This window comes from Strix uralensis, chromosome Z, assembly GCF_047716275.1.
Source record: "Strix uralensis isolate ZFMK-TIS-50842 chromosome Z, bStrUra1, whole genome shotgun sequence".
NCBI lineage: Eukaryota > Metazoa > Chordata > Aves > Strigiformes > Strigidae > Strix > Strix uralensis.
Window position 1 is genome coordinate 91,056,525 of NC_134012.1, and position 20,476 is coordinate 91,077,000.

Sequence of the window (20,476 nt, forward strand, 5' to 3'; positions counted from 1 at the left end):
AGCTGCAAGTCACTTAAGTGTGTTTACAATCCTCCTTGCCAATCTTCTGCTGTATTCCCACACTATCTCAAGGCGCTTCACATCCTAGAAAGCACTGAGAAAGTGTAGCTCAGTGCAGGGTAGCAGGAAGAGTTTGGAGGAGAATGGAAATGACCCACATCTGGCTGGTTCAGGAGCTTGTCAGATCTGGAAAGTCTGTTGGTGGCGTTCAACAGCAATATTGTTGCAGCTGGGTCAGTTCAAGGTAATAAGTACACTGATTTCAAGTCAAAAGTGATGCATTATGAGAGCACCCTGGTGTGGGCTTGGGCGGGTGAACCAGGAGTGTTTTCCTCAACATCTACTGCTGGATCTGGAGGGATAGAGGAGTGAGACAGACCTGAGAAGGTTTTGGGGGTGTTTGTGGGAGCAGGGCTACGGAGGCCTGAGGTGGCCAGCAAGAGGCTGGACCAAGGCACCCAGGAGACCCCATCGAGCCTGGACCTGCTGCCTGCAGGCAGATGGGTGAGGAGCAGTTCTGCGGCTGGCGGGATAGTATCTTTCCAAAGAGGAAGCTTCTTGCACCACATGTGATTTCCCTGGGTGGCTGTTTCATTTCTGTGTCTGCACCTCTCCTGTGCTGGGTAACACAGATACCTTTCCTGAGCGACTCAGACTGAGTCCTGCCCAGGGACTTCATGCTAGCATGGATCTGCAAGGGACGGCTCTGGCCTTTCTCCTGGTCCTTGCCCCTCTGCTGCTTGCACGGGGGCAGAAGGACTCTGGTCCCAAGAATCAGGGGGCAGCCAAGGAGACAGGTAAGAGCAGGTTGTGCCTCTCTCTTACAGAAAAGGTTTTGCTGCTCCTCCCTGAACGTTTGCTATGTGGCTATACCCTGTTCACCCCGTGGTGGCTCTGTTGTGGGGGGCTGAATCTGGTGTCTGCATCAGTCCTGAGACACTCAGGCATCTGTTGGGTTGTGGTGGGGTGAAGCTCTGTTTGGGGATTGAGGAGAGCAAGCCTCGGTGTGCTGGGAAAGCTTCCAGGAGCACAGGAGCTGCAGTGTCCCTTCAGGGAGTGGGCAGTGTCCCTGGGAGCAGGAGGTGGCCAGTTGTTGTTGCACTGTGGAAAGATGAAGCCAGGGCAATCAGAGCAGTGGGGGCCTTCCTGGGGCAATTGAGGCAGCAGGGGAAGGCAGTGGTGGTGTTCAGCAAAGATGTGGGGAGCTGTGAGATGAATCCCTGTGTTAGTTGGGACGCCTTCTCTCTCCCATAGTCCTTGGGGATGGGGGACCTGTAGTTCAGTGGGATTGTTCTTTAACAGCATAGTTCTGTTCTTTCTCTGTGCCAGGAGGGCTAGGAGCACCTTCTGGGTCTCTGCTGGGCTCTTCCTAGGGAGACTGTGGGCTTTCCTAGGGGAGACTGTGTGCTTTGCCCTGGGGTTGTCGATACCTGTTGAGGTCCCCGTGGGGCACAGGAGGAATGGATGCTGTTTGCACGAGGGGCTCAGGGACCTGAGGTATGAGTCATTCTCTCAGTAAGGAAATGGGAGCAGAAGTGGCTTGCCGAGTCAGTGGATGGATCATGAGTCACGTCGCCCATTGCTGGTGGCTGTAGGGATGCAGCCCTTCCAGCAATGGGCAGCCCTCAGCTATCCAGGGCAGGATGGAGCCTGTTTCCCTCGACTGAGCAGCACTTTCTGCCCCTTCCTCCTGTCCCCCACAGCCCATCCCTGAGAAGCCCTCTCGATACTCACAGCTCTCTCTTCCTTGGCCTGAGGAGTCCCAACTGAAGGACCCTGTGATGGGCTCAGTAGAGGCATTGGCTCTGAGTGGCTGGGGGAGATTTCTTGGGTCTATGTTTGCAGAAGAGGTGTGGGGCACCAGTTTGAGGTTCTGGCCATCACCCTTTACTGTGTTGCTGGCAGCTGCAGCACCAAAGGATGCTGTTGGAATCTGGATTGTGGGTAGCCCAGCAGAGCTGCGGGCAGGGGCGGAGCTTGCCTCCACCTGCACAGAGAGGAAAGTCCTGGTGCCAAGCCAAGGCCCCGCAAGGGCTTTTGTTGCAGTTAGTGCTCTTCAAGTGTCATCAAGGAATCATGTCTGCCATGGACATGTGCTTTTTTGACTTTCTCTTTGTGTCCTGTGTCCTTGCTGTTCAGCGGTAGCCATCAACATCTGAATGACCCACATGCATTTTCTAGACCACACCTCGACAACAAAGGCTTGCGTTACTTGCTGACAGTGCCCATGGCCCAGTTTTGCTGACCTTCCTCTCACCACTGAGGTCTGCATGAGACAGCCTAGTGCTCCCATTTCTCCCACTTGCTATGTCCCCTCTCGTGCCTTGGCCTTGCCAGCTGTTTCCTCAGTGGCTCTTCTTGTTGATTTCTACTCCCTTAGGAATGTAACCTGCTTGTCACTGTGTCCTCTTGCTTTGTAGGTCATTGTCAACCTCCTGACTGAGCTAGGCTGTGCTCTTACTGCATCCTCCATCCTCTTTCTGTGTAAGGGTGTTTCTGCCTAGCCTTTCAGATAGTAGAGCATCTTGGGGACAGCCAGTCTTTGGGACCTGTATCCGGACAGGTACCAATAGGAAAAAAAACGTTCCTCCCCACAGGTGGAAATCTGCTCTTTGAAGCATAGTTCATTTTCCAACAGCAGAGGGGTTTCCTCCCCTCTGGCTGGTGTCCCTGGTCGAACGCTTGGTGCTAGGTAGGTAGCATGGACTCTGCTGAGGTGGGAAGGATCCTAGATGTCACCCTGGGGCAGGAGTGTGAGGGTACATGCACTGCTTCAGGGGGGTTTAATGATGGGAGGGGGGAAGGTGCGTGCCAGAGATACCTAACTAGGCTGGGACCAAGTCAAGGGTTTCAGACCTGTGCGGGCTTTTGGCTGTCACAGTGAAGTGTGTGATCTGACGGCACTGGGAGGCGTCCAGCTGTGGGGGAAGAAGTTTCCTATGTGGACAACACATGTGGTCTCAAAGGCTCGCCACTGTCCTTTGTGGGGAAGCATCAGGGTGTAGGGTTGAGAAGATGATGTGCAAACCTGTTACCAGATAAAGGAAGTATGGTGATGCCCCTGTTCCAGTGTAAGCAACTGCAGCCCCACGTGTGCCGGCTGGCAGGAAGCGGGCAGTTGTAGAGATGCGCGTAGCTGAAGAAAGGTATTTCATCTTAATTTAGGGGAGGCCACCTCCTACCCTGATGCCTCCTCATGGACTCAGCTTGCACTGGGTGAGCAAGTCTTGCGTGACACATTTACCAGGGCAGGACAAGGCAGGCTCATTTTGGGTGAAGTGCACTGAAAAGGCTGGGGGCATGGAGTAGGGTGTGAGCTTTGTGGCCAGTGCTGTGAACTTGGATGTGGAGGTCTGGAGGCAGGCTCTTGGTGCTGGCAGCTGCCTCGTGGGGCCAAGTTGGAAGGGTGTGCAAAGGCAGCAGAGACTCACTGGGTCTGGTGCACTCCCACAGCCCCTGCCTTTGGGGGAGAGAGCGCAGGAGAGAGCAGCATCCACCGGACTGCTGGATCCCACTGGCTGGGATCCCTCCACAGCGCTTGGGTGGGCAGGAGGGCCTGAGGGTGCAGGGAGGGTTAATGCACCTCGGATCTGAGGCCTCATCCTGAGAGGTTCTCATTTCTGCCACCCCTCGGCAGTGAGGGGGGACCAGCAGCACTCTGGATGGGGACTCCTCACCCCCCGAGGACACTGCCAGAGCCCAGTGACCCTCAGGGCTCTCCCTCATGTCCTTTGCACACAGGAAGATGTAGAGTTCCCTCCGACTGGGACCCCAAGCTGCAGTTTACCCCACACCAGAGCACCTACCTCTTGAACGATTTGGTGCAGCTGAGCTGTGCTGGGGAGTATGTGCCATCGGTCCCCGAGATCAAATGTATTTCCAACGGGACCCAGACCTTGTGGAATGAGACTGCTACCTGCAAGGGTAAGCACAGCCCCACATCACCCTGACCCAGGGTCCTGAGCTGGTGGCAGGACCTCTGTGAGATGGTTGTGCTTCAGCCCCACCTGGGTGACAGTCCAGGAATGGGAGACCTGGATGCCTTGGCTTCCCCCCCTGTCCTGGCAGTGCCAGGGCATCTTTTATCTCAGCACCTTGCTGCAGGCAGCTGCCAGGGTCTGTGCTCCTGGAGAGGAGTTAAAAGGCAGGAATCCTTCCTGGCCAGTGTCTTCTGGTTCCACATGGACAGCTGCAGCTCTGAACCTGGGAGAAGGAGTAGATGAAGGGTTTCAGCTTAAAGCTTTGGCATTTTGTGCTGCTTGTTTCCCTGGGAAACTTCTCTGGGGTTTGGGTGAGCTCTGGTGGGGGAGGCTGTCACTGCTGCCCTGCTCACCTGGGCATGAGGGGGGCCAAGAGAATGGGGTCTCAAGTACCCCATGGGTGGGTGGAACCCAGGGGAAGATTGGGAGTCTTGGAGCTAGGGGTGAAAATAAGCCCTGTGCCTCTGAACAGTTCCTGGGCACACGATGGGAGTAGAGGGACCCTTGCATGTGTCAGGGTGAGTGGTCAGAGACATGGGGAAAATGGACCTGTCCCAAGCCTCCTCTTGTCACCTCCAAGAAATACTCACCCAATTTTAGCTCTGACAGAAACATGCCAAAGGCCTGTTTGGTGGGACCCAAGACTCCAGATGGCGCCAGTCCGTGGGAATTACAAAAAGAATGAAGAAGTGACTCTGAGCTGCAACAATGGTTTCCAGCCATCCTTCACCCATGTCAAATGTGCAGGGGGAGCTCAGTCCTTGAATTATTCTGGATCTCTAAACAGAGATGTGTGGCTGGGGAGGAAAAGCAGTGATGTCTGGATCCACATTGAGGGGAACGTAGTGTGCATTGGTAAGCAGGGTGTGAGGAGATGCCTCTTATGGAGTTCCATGGTCAAATCCTGTCCCATTTGTTGATCTCTGAGCTTCCACCATCACCACTTGGCCAGGGATGCACTTCTGATGCCTGACTGGGGCCATTCAGATGTTTTTGGTACCTAAGACCATTCCTCCACTGAATTCTGGCACATCCTCATCCATCATCTGCCTGAGCAGGCCTCAGCCCTGGTTGGCATGCACCCACAAGGAGACCCCCATCCCAAAAAGCCTTGTCTACAGGTCACATCCTGGCAGAGGGATGTGTCACCTTCCATCTCCCTTCAGGGATGGAGGGATTGCTGGGGATTGCTGATGCCCCAACACATACACCAGCCCCTCCTCAAACCCTCCCACCCCAACTAACACCCACTTTCACTTCTGCCAGAAACATGCCAAAGGCTTCACTGGGGCCGAGGACTCCAGCTGGCACCAGACCAGGACAAATACAAGAAGAATCAAGAAGTGATGCTGAGCTGCCCTGATGGTTTCCAGCCATCCTTCACCCATGTCAAATGTACAGGAAAAGTCCTGTCCATCAGCAATGGGAAACCTGTATACAGAGAAACTTGGAATGGAAGGAACAGCAAAGGCACATGGATCAACATTCAGCCCATGTTCAGTGTGGAGTGCATCGGTAAGGGAGGCATCAGGAGCTCTCCAGGCTGCCCTGCTCTGCCCTTCCTGAGCAGGGGAAGGAAGGCTGTGCCTGCACAGGAGATTTCAGGCTCCTGTCTGCCTGCTCTCTGCCTGCCTGGGGAAATGGTAGGTGCTGCCGAAGGCCATGTCTAGGCAGCCCCTGTAACTGACCTGTGTCCAGCCTATGGCTAACCAGTGGGTGGGAGCCTTGGTGGGGAGGGGGCTGCTGCCAGCCTCAGTCCCTGAGGGTCCCAGCAGGAAGAGACTTTGGGATCAAGGTGGGGGGCAGTGGCCAGAGCTGCTCATGCCAGGCTAGGGCAAGGAGCCCGGTGTGCAGGGCTCCAGACTGTGGTTCATGGGTGGCTGGGAGGTTCCTGGTGGAGGTGCATGGGTGACATGGGTCTCCCTGAGGGATTCTGGCAAGAGCATCTGTAGAGGAGATGGGGGTTACAGTGCTGTAGGTCTGACAGGCATTTGTGGCACAGGCGGCCAAAAGCACTGTGTCAGAGTCTGGGGGATCACAGGACTCTGTTCCCTGTGTCCTCTCAGCCTGTGTGGGCAGGGCAAAGGCCTGGCCTCCTCCTCATGTGCTGGTGTCCCCTCCCAGTCTCTGCTGCACGCCATCACTGCAGGAGCCAGCTTTCAGGCTCAGGCTTTTTTGCCTTCTCAGGAGGACTCAGGGTGGTGGTGTCCTATGTGGGGGACGAACAGGGCACCTGGGTCAAATGCTGGTCCATCAGTCTCTGTGCAGGCTTTGTGCATAGTATGAGCCCCTCATGGGTGCCCCAGTCCTCAGAGCTCCAGCTCCAGTGCAGGGCCCTTCTTGTTCTCATCCCCTTGCCGAGCATGTGGTGCAGGAGGGCTGCTCTATATAGTGTCCTGGAGCTCCATCTCTCACCCTGCTGTGCCATGGGAAGGATTCCCTGCTCCATCTGCTGGCATGGCCTCCAGGGCCACACTCTGCCCTGCTAATGCCTTCCCATCTTGTTGGTGCAGAGAGATGCCAGAAGCCCCAGTGGGACTCCAGGTTTATATTTGACCAAGAATGGGGGACCTTCAACCCAAATGATGTGGTGAAGATGAGATGCCCTGAGGGGTACTGGCCTCCCCCAATGGAGATCAAATGTGTGAAGCTCAACACAAGGGAAAGCTCCATGATTCCTCGCAGTGGCTGGTTTGTGAGGAACAGCACAGGCCGCTGGCACCGTGTGGAGGGGAACTTGACCTGTGTGGGTAAGTGAGCAAAGCAGCTGCTCTCCCAGTGCTCTCAGTCTGTTCTCTCCAGGCAGGGAGAGCAGTGCTGCGTGTGTCCCACAGCATTAGTGCCCTGTGCTCGGGGTGATCAGGGCATGGCATGGGCATTCACTCCAGAGAAAACGGCTGCTGCTGCATCCCAGGTTTGTGTCTGCGCTGCTGGCAACTGGGGCACCCTGCACAGCACTGAGGAGGACAAGTCCTTGCCCCTGCATGTAGGATGCCAGGCAGCAAGCCCAGACCAGCTAGATGGGTCTGCCTGGAGAAGAGCATGAGAGTCCTGCTGTGGCTGTGGGTTCGTTGGCTAAGTCACTGTTGATATGAAAGGGACCAGACACCAGATCGTTTGCTAGCCCCAGGGTGGTAGCTGCAGAGAGGCCACAAGTACCTGCTCTTACTTTCCCACAATCACTGCAGCACCCAGAGTACCCCTGGGAATGATCCAGGGCCAGAGAAAGGTGCAGGCAGCACATGAGCATACTCTGGGAGATGGCCTTGTCCACAGTGTGCTGGGGACAGGCTAGGGAGGGAAGAGTGGGGATGGCAGAGGTTGGCTGCAAGGCTGTGAGGGGAAGGGAGTGACCCTCTTGCAATATTTCCTTCACAGATATCCTCCAGGTTGTCCCTGGGAGCTTGGAGATTTCCAGCACCAGCATCAAACTGAACTGGACCTGCAGGCTCCCTGACGTCTGCCAGCACATTTGGGCCAGGTGCCGGCTGGAAGAACGTTCCTCCCCTCCCTGTGAGGCTGAGGAGGTGAAGGGAGAAGAGATGTTACATGGTCAGGAGGGAACATTCACCTGTCCCCCTCTGCAGCCCTTCACTGTCTACAGTGTCACTGTCTCCCTGCCCCCCAGCACGATCCTGTACACACGACTCCTCAGGACAAAGGAAACGGGTATGTCTACATGACATGCAAAGGTGCCGTTTGCCTGACAGCTTAGCCCGAGTATTGGCTCCCTGCAGTGATGGTACTGGGATCAGGACTGCTGGGATCCTGTGGGGCTCTGGGGAAGGGGCTGTGCAGGGCCCCTCCTCACACACCAGACTGTTGCTGCTGCTGTGGCACATGCAGCCTTTGTGGGGGACAAATCCTCACCGGCCTCATGCTTGACCCCATCCTCTTGTGCTTCCAGTGCCGGACAAACCGGAGAAGCTGTGGCTGGATCCTAACACGGGGTCCCTCAGGTGGAAGGCACTGCCCTCCTGCAGAGGGGAGATCATCGGATACCAGGTACCAGGGGACCACAGACTGCCTGTGGTGCCGCTGACCTTGCCAGGCACCTCCCTGCCTGGAGCTCTGTGCAGACAGCCTGGGGAGAGGTGTGAGCCCTCCTCAGCCAGGGCCCATCAGCTCTACACTGCTGGTGCTTCTGGTAGCATCAGGTCCTCTCCTGTCCCCAGCTAGCAGTAGCAGGGTCTCTCCACAGATCTGACCTGAGTGGGAGTGGGAGGTCGGTACTGCTCCCCACCAGCTCCCTATCCTTCCTCTAGCTGAACATCACGGCCAGGAGAGCGCATGATGGCAGCTTCCTTGAATTCAAGCAGGTGTTGGTGAACCAGTCTGTCACTCAGTACACGCCACTTCATCAGACACCCGGAAGCAAATACATGGTGACAGTGCAGGGCCTCACGGTGGCTGGTGCTGGGGCTGCGTCACTGCTGGAATTTCAAACCTACGTCTCAGGTAATGGTTGTTCTGCCCTGGATCTGGCTGTGGTGGCCTCCCCGGGAGCAAACGCTGAGCCTGGAGCAGCTTCCAGAGCTGTGTGTGTTCCGACCCTGTCCCCACCAAGACAGAGGTGGGGAGTGTGGGCACCCTGAGAGCCATGGGGCTGGGTGAATCCTGTTTCAAGGCAGTGCATTCCTGGTCCCCAGAGCTTCAGCCCCTGTTTGTGCATGTGAAAGCAGAGCTGGCCCCTCCACTCTTCCACTAAAGATGATACCCATCCCTACATGCACGTGCACTTGGGGCTCAAGGTCAGACAGCACTAGGGCTTCTGAGCCTGGTTCTGTGTGTCCTCTTGCTGTGCACAGTCTGGTTGAGCAGGCTTCCCGACCCTCTGGTTGTGTATGGAAGATGGGGCAAGCCCCGCTGCTCCAGAGCCTCCTTCTGCCCTGCCCTTCCCAGCAGATGTGAAGGCAGAGGAAGACTGTGCCTCGCTGCCTGTCCCTACAGCAGCCAGGACAGCAGAGCCTGGACATACATTCTACACACACGTACACACCCAACGCCAAGGTTGGGGCTGTTGCTGGCATATGATCCAGTCTGTGGCACCCACTCCTGGCTGTGTATTAGTTTCAGGGCAGTCTCTGGGACTGTGGCCAGGGTCAGCAGTCACAGTAGTGGTGGTGGTGTTGGTGCTGGTCCTCCTGTCTGCAGGGATCCTGTGGTTTGTGGTGTCTAGGTGAGTAGGCAGGAGACTTGGAGTCGCTGCTCTGCCTCAGGCCATGCTGTGCTGTGGGGTGGCAGGGAATGGAGAAGGGGTTTCCCCAGCTGCTCCCACCCTTCTCTGGGTGTGGAGAATTCTGCTGGGTGGTCCTACCATAGCTTGGCTGGCTGGGGCTCATAAGCATCTTCCTTGGGGCTGGGGCAGGGACCGTCCATGCTAAGAGACCCCTTCCCTTGTTGCTGTTGCTGCCACTGCTGCTGTCCCCTGGGGTGTTGATGAGCAATGCCTGCCAGCTCATGAGAGGCCCAGAGGGAGGGTCCAGAGCCCTCCAAGCCTCTGCCGCTGGATTCAACAAGGCCCTGGTCCAGGTCTGCCTCTCCACTGACTCAGGACTGCCCTTTGCCTTCCCAGGAAAAGGAAGGCCTTGCCCAGCAAAGCTGAGGAGGATCATTACACAGGTAGGGTCCCCATTACAGAGAGGGCTGTAGGTCTGGGGTTGGAACGAGGAGGGGAGCAGGTTTACTGCAGGAGAGCCTGTTGCCATCCTGTGGTGGCTGCAGGCAGCCCAGCTGACTCTGGCTGACCTGTCAGAGCAGCATGTCCCACATCTGCTATCCCCAGCTGAGAGCCTCCTCTGGCTGCTTCTTTCAGCAACTCCTGGCTGGGGTCCCCCCATGGTGCCCATGAGGGTTGGGAGATGTCCCTTGTGCTCTCCCTGCCCAGCCTTGCTGCCCTGCTGGTGCATGTCCCAGGGTGCCTTCCAGCCCCCAGTGCTGCTGCCTGCCTGGGTCTGCCCTGCTCCTTCCCCCACGGCCCCTGGGCCCCTCATGCTATTTCTGTCATCCCCCCAGAGCTTCAGCCCTATGAGAACTTGGATAATTACTGCGTGATCAAGGAGAGTCTTCTGGCAGATGCAGGTAGGAGATGGATTGCCCTGCCTGTGTTCCCAAACATGGCAGGGAGAGGGTAAACAGTGGCAGCTGTGGAGGCCTGAGCTCCCCACACTGCTGAGGGCACACAGCAGCCTCTGCCCTGGGTGCCCTTGGTCTCTGCAGGTAAAGGTGGCCAGGCTGGAGAGACGTTGCCCAAGCCCCTGCCTGTCCTGCAGTCCTAAGGAGACAGTCAGTGCAGTGAGGGAGAGGAGAAGATGGGGTGGACGTCTAAGGCTCAGTGCTGATGGCACTTCCCATAGCCCCTTCTTGAGGCTTGCTCCTCCACTGCCGGAAGCAGGACCTCATATAGCTTGTGCTGGGTTATTGCTCCCCCTCAAATTTGCTCCCTCATCAAGCTCTAGCATCCTCTGTCACAGAGCAGGAGCAGCCCAAGGCCTGGGATGACCTGCTCGTGCCAGTAAGGACGTGTTCTGGTAGTCCTTCAGTGCTTTGGCAAAGCCATCTCACCTGCATCCTGGTGCCTACAACTGTCCTCTAAGACTGAAGTATCTCTCTGGGTCCCAATCCATCTTTCCCAGCTTCATATCCCCATATCCACCTAGCCCCTGGCCTCTGCTTACGTTTGGCCTGACCACACTGCCCCTGCAGCTGTGCTGCTCTGTCTGAACAACCAATAAACTTTTCTGGTTTTCATGGGCTGTCTGCCCTGCGACGGCTCCCACCTTGTCGTGCTTCCTCCTTGTTCTGTGTGTGACAGCCCTGTCCCTATAAATCTTCATGGAGGAGCTTGGACTAGGCTTTTCCAGCCCCTGGCAGCCCTGAGGAAGCACTTCTGAGAAGCCCTGTGCTCCCAGAGCAGTGCTTCGGGTTGCTACTTTCCTTTCTCCTCATCCTACAAGTAGCATGGTCTCAACTAGGCTGAGCTGGACCTCTGTGTTGGTCTGTGACCCCCTTTGTGGGTGTTGGTGCTTGTTTCCCATTTTGTGAGGTGCAGTTGACCCTGGCCCTCTTGGGAAATCTCCATCTTGCAGCCTTTGGGATCTGCTCAATCTCAGCTGCTGCCCTGGCGCAGCCTCCAGCAGCCACTGCCTCTCCTGCCCTGAGGGATGCCAGTGCCCGGTGCAGCCTGGAGGCTGCCCGAAGGCTCTGCTTGGTGAAGACCACACTCCTGGAAGATGAGGAAATCAACCACTCTCTTCTGCAGCCTTTTTTTTAGCCTGGGATGACCTGCATGTGCCAGTAAAGACACGTTTTGGCAGTGTTGTGGTTTAAACCCGGCCGGCAGCCAAACACCATGCAGCTGTTTGCTCACCCTCCCCTGCCTGGGGGATGGGGGAGAGAATTGGACGAGTAAAGGTAGGGAGACTCATAGGTTGAGGTAAAACCAGTTTAATAATTGTAATAAAATAAAGCAATAACAATAATGGAAAGTACAAATGGGTAATGCACAATGCGACTGCTCAACACTTGCCAGCTGATACCCAGCCCGTTCCCTGCTAGCGATCCTGAAATACCAAGATCCCACAATTTCAATCCCAGAAGCGAGAGAGAACGCCCTCCTTCACAGTCATCCCTCCTTTATATACTGAGCATGACATTACATGATATGGAATATTTCATTAGCTTCTTGTACACCTGCGCACAGGCAGGACAGAGGGAGTTGGAGAGTCCTTGATCTCTTAGCAACAACTGAAAATATCAGTGTATTATCAGCATTCTTCTCATACCAAATCCTATACTGAATCCAAATTCTAGCTACTAAGAAGAAAATTAACTCTATGTCAGCCGAAACTGGGACAATAGTCCTTCATATGAGCTGTCTGACCATCATCGTGGTACCTGCAACTGGTCCCTGGGACCAAAGCATTTCCTTCTCGTGGACTTTAGTTAGTGTGACCTGTGTGCCTGATGGAGCTGCTCTCAATGGATATTGGGCAGAGAGGGGAAGAGGGAGCTTAACCCCATGTGACTGCTGCTGGTTGGGAAAGGGGAATGTGCAGGGTTGGGATATGGGGAAGCAGAAGGTTGGTTTGTGCTCCTGCCACCTCCTGGGTTGCCCCGCTCCCCACTACCCATCCCCATACCCAGTCAGACCCGGGGCTGTCAGCCCTGTGGCTCTGCCTGCTCTGTCCAGACAACCAGTAAAGGCTCGTGGTTTGGAGGGGGCTGCCAACACGCCCCAGCTCCTGCCTGGTCTCCTGCATTGCCCTTGTGGGGGCTCATTCCCTGTGGGATACTGAGATAACTGCACCTTGTTGAGGGGAAGCCACGAACAGGGCTGCTGTAGCTGGAGCTGTGGCTGACAGCCTCCACAGTCCCTCAGGGCTGTGCTGGGCAGCTCTGACGTGTGTTTGGATGGGGGGTGTGTTGAGGACCAGTGAGTGGCGGTGCTCCCCCATATTCATCCTGGGCAGGAGTGTGTCCTGTGCATGTGCCATGGGCAAAAGCTGAGCGTCAAGCATGGTCTTGCTCCTCTGCAGCCCCCATATCTGATCACCCATCCCTCTGGGACCTGAGGTGTCCCAGGTGGACCCATGGGAGGTTCTGGAAGAAGAGAAAAGCAGGAGCTGTTGAGGAGCAAGGGGGATGGTTTAGCAGTTCTGAGGGTTTCCTCAGACACTCAGCTGGCACTGGAGGGCAGGGTTGTCTGCACCCCTGGGGGCAGAGGAGAGTGCTGACAGGCTGATGGGGAGGAAGAGGAAGCAGCTGGGGATGGAGGAGCAGGGAAGGATGAGAGAAGGAGCAGGTTGAATGTATCTTTCATAAGGGTCAAGGACTGTTTCAGACCTTGAGGTGGTCCTTGCAGTTCACGTCCCCATTCCTATCTCTGCTTCTTGCCAGCTCTTTATGTGCTTTCTCAGAGATCCTCCATCTCCTGTGATCATTGAAGGGAAGTGCAGTGACTCATCACAACTCTAAAACCCATGCAGTGGCATTCAGAAGCACAAGGACGTTGCCTCAGAAATAGGAGTAGTTCTTCTTGAATGCACTCTGGTAACTAGGAGGGTTTAGGGGGGAAACTCTGGGATCTTGATGACAGGGGCTCTTCAGTTGAGTACCAGAGCCCCTGGGGAAAAAAGGCAGCAAAAGGCAGCAGTACTGACACTGATGGGAGGTTCCATCCCCAAAGAGGAAGCTTCTCTCATGAGATTTCCCCATGTGTCTGTTTCCTTCCTGTGGCTGCAAGTCTTGCAGTCAGTTACCGATGCCTGGGCTGAGAGGCAGCAAGTGGGGCTGAGATTTGAGTGCTGCCTGCGGACTTCATACTAGGATGGCCCTGCAGTTGCTGGCTCTGAGGTTTCTCCTGGTCCTTGTATCTCTGTGGACAGCACAGGGCCAGGAAGAACCTGATCCCAAGGTCCAAGGAGTGCCCTGGGAAACAGGTAAGAAGTGGTTCCTCCTCTTTGCTGGAGGGATTTTGATGCTTATCCTTCTGCAAGTTTGATATGCATCTTTACTGCCTGCAGCCTTGGGCTGGAGCCCAGGCAGACCCCTGAGTGCTGTCAGCTGGGGTGCCTGATGTCTCTTGGAGACACCGGGGTGTGGGTGTGGGTGTGGGTGGGTGTGGGTGCAGTACGGTGCTGTGGGAAGAGGGAATTGGACTGGACAGTCAGGGATGGGTCGTGTCCTGCACCAAGCCAGTTTGCCAGTTGTTCCCTGGAGGGTGCAGGCATGAATCAGGCATGAATTCATGCATTATGAATCAGGGGAAGGGTCTCCAGGGAGCAGGGCTACCGCTTTCTGTACACATACTATCACCAGGTGTGCCTGAGGGACACTGTGCCTACTGAGAGCAGAGCAAAAGAGAATTTGCTGCCACTTTGCCAGCTGGATGGGCCTGGGCGTGGGGAGGAGCTGGGTCCCTGTGCATGGGGTAGGTCGTGGCTGTGTGTCAGTGGGACACAGCTTCTGGTTGTGGTGCTCAGCTGGGCATCTCTTGCCTTCTGCTGTCAGGGTTGTTTGAGAGCAAAGCCTGACCATAAGTGACTTGTTCACCAGCATGTCTGTACTTCTTTATGGCTGTTCAGAAGATGGTCTGAACCTTGTGAGATCCCTTCTCTGATCCTTTGGGAGAAGGAAGATTGTATTTTAAGCAATTTAAGGCCTCCCAGAGCCCCTTGCAGAGGCTGGAACAGGGAAGATCTCCTTCTCAGGTGCCAGCATGCTTGCTTGTAGGAAACATTGCCACAAAACCTCCCCCTGCAGCACTCAGCAAACAGCTGGGACAGACTGTGTGTGCTCAGCCCCAAGGATGGTGAATATGGTGTGGAGGGGTTGTGGAGGAGGAAGCAGGGCTTGTGGCAGGGAAAAGGGGCTGTGGTAAAGAAGGGGATGTGAATGGAAAAGGCATTGCTCATCCCCATGTCCCACTGCATGGTGGCATGGGCCAGGAGGAGAGGTACTGACTGAGCCAGCACAGGCACCCCAGAACTGTAACAGGGGCATCTCTGCTCCCTGTGGGAGGGATGATCCATGGCTGGAGAGACATCCATCCCAGAAGGGCTGGTGGAGACATGACCCAGCAAGGGCATCCTGAGCTGGGGTGGCTGACATGGCTGAATGAGTGGCTGGAGGGAGTCTCCTAGTGAACGAGTGATTGTCCTGGGAAGCTCCCTGCTGTGGGCTGTGGAGGAGGGTATATAGTGTCCCCGGACACAAGAGTGGAGGGAGGAAGTTCATGGATAAGTGACCATTGACTGTTTGGGTACACAAGGAGAGCCCCCTCCCAACAAGCCTTGCTTATGGGTCACATCCTGGCAGATGGATGAGTCACCTTTCCTCTCACTTCAGGGACCAGAGGGATTGCTGGGGATTTCTTTCCCACCACCCGCTGGGCTCCACCTCATCACCTCCCAGCCCAACTAATATTCACTTTCACTTCTGCCAGAAATGTGCCAAAGGCCCCGGTGGGACTCAAGACTCCAGCTAGCACCAGAACAGAACAGTTACAAGAAGAATGAAGAAGTGATGCTGAGTTGCATTGATGGTTTCCAGCCATCCTTCACCCACGTTAAATGTGCGAGGGAAGTCCAGTCCCTCAGTCAAGGGAGACCCATATACAGAGAAGTTTGGCTTGGAAGGAACAGCAGAGGCATCTGGATCCGCATTCGGTCCAGTGTGGAGTGCATCGGTAAGGGAGGCATCAGGAGCTCTCCTGGCTGCCCTGCTCTGCTTCCTGAGCAGGGGAAGGCAGGCTGTGCCTGCACAGGAGATTTCAGGCTCCTGTCTGCCTGCTCTCTGCCTGCCTGGGGAAATGGTAGGTGCTGCCGAAGGCTATGTCAAAGCAGCTCCTGTGCCTGACCTGACTCCTGCTGCTCCCCTACCAGAGACCTGGAGGGACCAATTTCAGCCTCTTGCTTTCCCTCCCTCCCGGCTGGGTGGGGAGCAGGGCTCTCCGACTGCAGCACCCTCGCAGGGCTGGGAGGAGAAGGGAAGGGAGTGACCCTCTTGCAACGTTTCCTTCACAGAGGTCCTCCAGGTTGTCCCTGAGACCTTGGAGATTTCCAGCACCAGCATCAAACTGAACTGGACCTGCAGGATCCCTGATGCCTGCCAGCGCATGCAGGCCATGTGCCGTCTGGCAGGGCCTTCCTCCCCTCCCTGTGAGGCTGAGGAGGTGAAGGGAGAGGAGATGCTACATGGTCAGGAGGGAACATTCACCTGTCCCCCTCTGCAGCCCTTCACTGACTACAGTGTCACCATCTCCCTGCCCCCCAGCACGATCCTTTTCACCTGGTTGGTCAGGACAAAGGAAACTGGTATGTGCACATGAGTACAGGAGAGAAGGGACAGTGCTGGGATGTGTCACAGGTAGGGGAGGTGGATAGATGTCACCTTCACCTGGCAGCTCAGCCTGAGCATCTGCTCCCTGCAGTGATGGTCCTGCGATTGGGGCTGTTTGGAGACTGGGGTGCTCTGGGGAAGGGGCTGTGCAGGGCCCTGGAGCACACCACATCCCCTCCTCACTCTCCCCCTTACTCACCACACTGTTGCTGCTGCTGTGGCACATGCAGCCTTTGTGGGGGACAAATCCTCATCGGCCTCATGCTTGACCCCATCCTCTTGTGCTTCCAGTGCCGGACAAACCAGAGAAGCTGTGGCTGGATCCCAACACGGGGTCCCTCAGGTGGAAGGCACTGCCCTCCTGCAAAGGGGAGATCATCGGATACCAGGTACCAGGGGACCACAGACTGCCTGTGGTGCCCCTGACCTTGCCAGGCACCTCCCTGCCTGGAGCTCTGTGCAGGCAGCCTGGGGGGGGAGTGGGGAAGGGAAAGCTGTGATAACCTCTGGCAGTCCCCATCCAGTCCAGGTGAGTATCTGGCTGTGATGTGCATGAGCATTTTCTGTCTCATGCTCAACATTTCTCATGGTGTGGAGCTGCCCAGAGAATTGGCGGGTGCTCCCTGCCTTCTGGGCTTCCTCCCTGGGTCTGCCAGGCTGGGGTTTGGCAGACTTTGTGGCTTGGTGTGCAGCACTTGGTGACGTGTCTTCCCTGGGTGGCGTCACGGTTTCCTGTGCCTCTTGCGTGCTTGTTTCAGGTTCCTGCCACAGGGAAGCCTGTGGTTTGAGTAGTCTTCTGAAAACCCCTCTTCTTCTGAGAGAGTTGCACCGTTCCTTTGAGTTGCCTAGAAGCACCTCCTCTGTCTGTAGGTTTGGGGCTCTTTCCACGGTGCAGCCCTGCTTTCTAGCACTGAGGGGTGGTGAGACCCTTACCAGTGTGCCCTATGCCAGCTCTGAGGACAGATATCTGTGGGGTGACAGGGACCCAGACATGCTGGTTCCTTGTGCCCCTCTTTGCTCTTTCCTGGAGAAACTGGCAAATAGGAACCCTGATGGCATTGCTTGTGGGTCTGTTCCAACCAGTTCCCTGCTTCCAGACAGCTCTGTTTGTGAAAAGAATCCCTTTTTCTGCTTTCAGTTAGCTCCTTTTTTTGCATATTCCCAAGATGCCATTTCCATAAAGACCCTGACAGCAGCAAGGATGGCCTGGGATCTCATGAGAAATTCAAATGATGCATTGGCAGATGGGGGCCTCCATCTGTATCGCTTGTGGGAACTTGTCTGCCCATTTTCATGTAGACAGAGTCGTTAGACTCCAACCTTGCATGGGAAGAAAGAGATGTTCAGGGCCCCTCTCGTGGGTGATGTCACCACAGTGCCTGTGGTGTTGGAATACTGTACCGGTGACCTGGCCTTGGGCTCATTACTCTTCAAACAATTGGCCTCCCTCTTGCCCTCAGCTCTTCACAGAGATTTGGTCCTTTGCTCACAGACGCAGCCACTCTGACATCTTGAGTGTTGGCTCCAAAGTCCTCCTCTCATCCTCTTGTCTGCCTTGAGGTCCACGCATGGGGCCAAGGCTCCTGCTGGTTCCTCTCCAGGAGCCTTCCACAAGGAGGGCAGGCGCAGAGGAGGGGAAGCTTGCAGGGGTGCTTTTCTCTGTCTTGGTGTGCTGTGGGCAGGTTCCTAGAGGACAGGTCAGAGCTGCTGCCCTCCAGCTCGGTCCCCTGTCCCCAGTTGAACATCACGGCCAGGAGCGCGCAGGACGGCGGCTTCCTGGAGATGGAGCGGCTGCGGCTGAGCGGCTCTGTCACTGAGCACCCGCTGCCTGAGCTCAGCCCCGGCAGCAGCTACGTGGTGATGATGCAGGGGCTCACGGCTGCCGGAGCCGGGCCTGCGTCGCTGTGGGAGTTTCAGACCAACAGCTCGGGTAAGGCTCGCTGTGTCCTGGTGCCTCCAGGGTGGCCACAACGTGCACCCTGGCTGAGGCAGCTCTCTGTCCCCAGCCCTGTGGCCTTGTGGCCATCACCAAGGAGCCTGGGCACAGAGGAGCTGTGCTCTGCAGCCTGCACTGCCCGCGGCTGCCCCTGCTCCTTGCACAGCCCCTGCTGTTCTGCCCACAGATGCTCATCCCCCAGCTCTTCCCCTCCAGGCACCCCGCAGCCTCTTGACATCAGCTGCCACAGCGTCCGTGACATCTCCCCATCCCAAGGGACGGCCGTGCTTCCCCTCCATCCCATCTCCCGTCCCCCCGAGGTGGCAAGGTGAGTGCAGCCCCCAGCAGCTCTGCTCTCTGCAGCCCCGAGAGGGGTTTTGCCACTGGCAGCCTTTGCCTGCAGCCGCCCCCATCCCTCTCTCTCCATCCCTGTCCCCCCTGGCCCTCTCACCACCCCGCCTTGCAGGGAGCACCAGCTGATCGTGGCCGCCACGCACAACGGCACGGCGGTGGAAGGCGCCTGCTCGGGGGACCCACAGCCCTTCAACACCAGCCATCAGCCAGGCACCTACATGGCCGCCGTGATCAACCTCACCACCCCCACAGACTTTGTGCTGGGCGAGGGGACCCGCGGGCAGGGTTTCCACAACGCTGCCCTCCAGCCGGGCTGGGACTACATGGCCCTTCTCCGCCTCGTCCGCCGCTCGCAGCAGGTACCTACCACGGGGGGCTCCTGCTCTCTGGGTCGCTGCCAGCCAGGGCCAGGACCCTCGGCAGGGTCTATGGCGAGCAGCAGTGCCACACGTGCTCTGCTCCCAGCTCCTGTGCTGAGAGCCCGGGTGCCCTGGCAGGACAGTGCCCCAGGGTCCCTGGCCACAGCTGGGGCATTCGGTGGCCGTGGGTGGGAGGCATTTGGCCCCAGGGTTGGCAGAGGAGCAGGAGTGGCCTGAGCTCTCCCTCCTGTCTCCTCCAACAGGCAGAGAAGTTCACCTGCATCTGCTACAGCTTCTCTGTTGGTAAGTGGGGTCCTCACACCCTGTGCCCGAGCCCCTCTCCCGCATGTTCACTTTTTTCCCAGCCTGGCTGCTTTCCATGGAGAGGAGCTGGCTGAGCACAGGAGTGGTGGGGTCTCGTGGGGGGCAGAGGAAACCTTCTGTTTGCCATACATGGGATGATCCTCCATCCTAGAAGAAACCTAAGCCAAGACACTCATCTACACCCTTGCATATACCCTTTGCTACTGTTGGAGCCATTGCCAGGACATGGCCCAGGCTGTGGCACCCACTCCTGGCTGTGTGTTAGCTGCAGGGTACCCTCCAGGCTCCTGGCGTGGGACTGTGATTGGGGTGGTTGTGCTGTTGGCACTCCTCCTCGTGTCTGCAGGGATTCTGTGGTTCGTGCTTTCCAGGTGAGTAGGAAGGTTACAGGTTCAGCAGGGCCATGGGAAGTGTCAGTCTTTTACTCAGGACTTCCCTTTGCCTTTCCAGGAAAAGGAAGTCTTTGCCCAGCAAAACTAAGGAGAATAATTAAAAAGGTAGGAAAATACAATTCCCTGGACCACCATCACAGAAAGGACTGTAGGGATGAGTGACAGCTGGGAGTAGAGCAGAGATCTCCCAGGAGAGCCTGACCCTCAGGACAAACATCTGCTCATTATCTTCACTGACTCGTTTCCCCATTTTCCCCAGCCTTCTGGTGCCAGGGGTGGTGGGGATGGCTCTGCCCCCTGAGCCCCAGGCAGCAGCAGAGCATGGCTCCAGGCAGTGCTTCCAGCCTGGAGCAGGGGCAGGGAAGAGCAGAGATGGGCATCCCAAAGGGTGGCTCATGGCTCAGCCCTCTGTGGGACCCACAGCCGTGTCATCCCTCCCAGGGGAGAGACCTGCTGGAAGGGGTCTCAGGAGGGTCAGGCTGAGGGATGCTGCTCTCACCTGGGCACCGTTGGGCACCTTCGGGGACCTGTGGTTGGGCATGTCTGGGATGAAGGGGTTGGGCTGTGGTAGGCACTGCCCTGTGCTCCAGCCTGTGCGCAGGCAGCTGTGGTGGTGTGAGCTCCCCAAGCAGCCAAAGGCACACAGCAGCCTCTGCCCTGGCTGCCTTTGGTCTCCACAGGTAAAGGTGGCCGGAGATCAGCCACTGCAGCCCCTGCCCAGGACTACAGGAGACATTTAGAGCAATGAAGGAGTGGAGAAGATGGGGAGGATGACCCCCAGCTCAGTGCTGACGACTCTTCTGTAACTGACCAGCACTGGGGGGTCCCATACAATTCAGCAAAGCAAGAGCAAAACAGGAGGCCAAGGAGGGTTGTGAGCTTTTTCTTTCCTCATCCCCTTCACCTCCCAGCTTTTGCTTACTGCTATTTTAAGGCCTTTGAATGTGACTCTCTGTAGTTCCTTTTTTTAGGCTTTGCTTTCATTTTTGCTTTCCTGGAAGCAGGAACTGTACTCTAGATTTCCCAATCCCCGACTCACAGGGGCTCAGGCTGAGGGATGGCCCATGCTCCTGCCATGTCCTGGGTTCCCAACCCCTCTCCCCTCTCTGTCTGCTGATATTCAGCCAAACCCAGGGTTCTGCTGGAGCTTGGCCTGACTGGGCTGCCTTCGTGACTCTGTCTGCTCTGTCTGGACAATCAATAAAGGCTTGTGATTTGGAGGGCCTGCCTGCCCCACTACAGCTCCTGTCTGGTCCCCTCATTGCCCTTGTGGGGTCACACCTCCCTGCA

The 20,476-nt window shown here is 56.6% G+C and overlaps 2 protein-coding genes across 2 annotated transcripts; both read left to right on the forward strand.

Moving 5' to 3' along the window:
• The first annotated feature begins 685 nt into the window (after positions 1 to 685).
• LOC141938308 (uncharacterized) lies at positions 686 to 11,253 on the forward strand. The gene is made up of 9 exons (XM_074856949.1): positions 686 to 797; positions 5,247 to 5,495; positions 7,359 to 7,649; positions 7,888 to 7,985; positions 8,246 to 8,438; positions 9,051 to 9,159; positions 9,556 to 9,602; positions 9,996 to 10,061; positions 11,069 to 11,253. The coding sequence occupies exons 1-9, from the start codon at positions 686 to 688 to the stop codon at positions 11,251 to 11,253; spliced, it is 1,350 nt and encodes a 449-aa protein (XP_074713050.1).
• A 1,977-nt stretch (positions 11,254 to 13,230) lies between these two features.
• On the forward strand, positions 13,231 to 20,427 carry LOC141938138 (uncharacterized). Its single transcript, XM_074856689.1, has 11 exons — positions 13,231 to 13,420; positions 14,926 to 15,168; positions 15,506 to 15,796; positions 16,113 to 16,210; positions 17,559 to 17,751; positions 17,974 to 18,085; positions 18,224 to 18,470; positions 18,734 to 18,773; positions 19,060 to 19,165; positions 19,245 to 19,291; positions 19,867 to 20,427. Exons 1-10 carry the CDS (start codon positions 13,309 to 13,311, stop codon positions 19,285 to 19,287), a joined length of 1,485 nt encoding a protein of 494 aa, XP_074712790.1. The 5' UTR covers positions 13,231 to 13,308; the 3' UTR covers positions 19,288 to 19,291; positions 19,867 to 20,427.
• The last annotated feature ends 49 nt before the right edge of the window (positions 20,428 to 20,476 follow it).

Bases quoted from the DNA above. Each gene is read 5' to 3' on its own strand.
- LOC141938308 (XM_074856949.1), top strand. From the start codon at position 686: ATGGATCTGCAAGGGACGGCTCTGGCCTTTCTCCTGGTCCTTGCCCCT. The intron at 798-5,246 runs GTAAGAGCAGGT...CACTTCTGCCAG, and splicing joins GGGGGCAGCCAAGGAGACAG to AAACATGCCAAAGGCTTCAC. The intron at 5,496-7,358 runs GTAAGGGAGGCA...TTTCCTTCACAG, and splicing joins GTTCAGTGTGGAGTGCATCG to ATATCCTCCAGGTTGTCCCT.
- LOC141938138 (XM_074856689.1), top strand. From the start codon at position 13,309: ATGGCCCTGCAGTTGCTGGCTCTGAGGTTTCTCCTGGTCCTTGTATCT. The intron at 16,211-17,558 runs GTACCAGGGGAC...CCCTGTCCCCAG, and splicing joins GGGAGATCATCGGATACCAG to TTGAACATCACGGCCAGGAG. The intron at 18,774-19,059 runs GTAAGTGGGGTC...GCTGTGTGTTAG, and splicing joins CTGCTACAGCTTCTCTGTTG to CTGCAGGGTACCCTCCAGGC.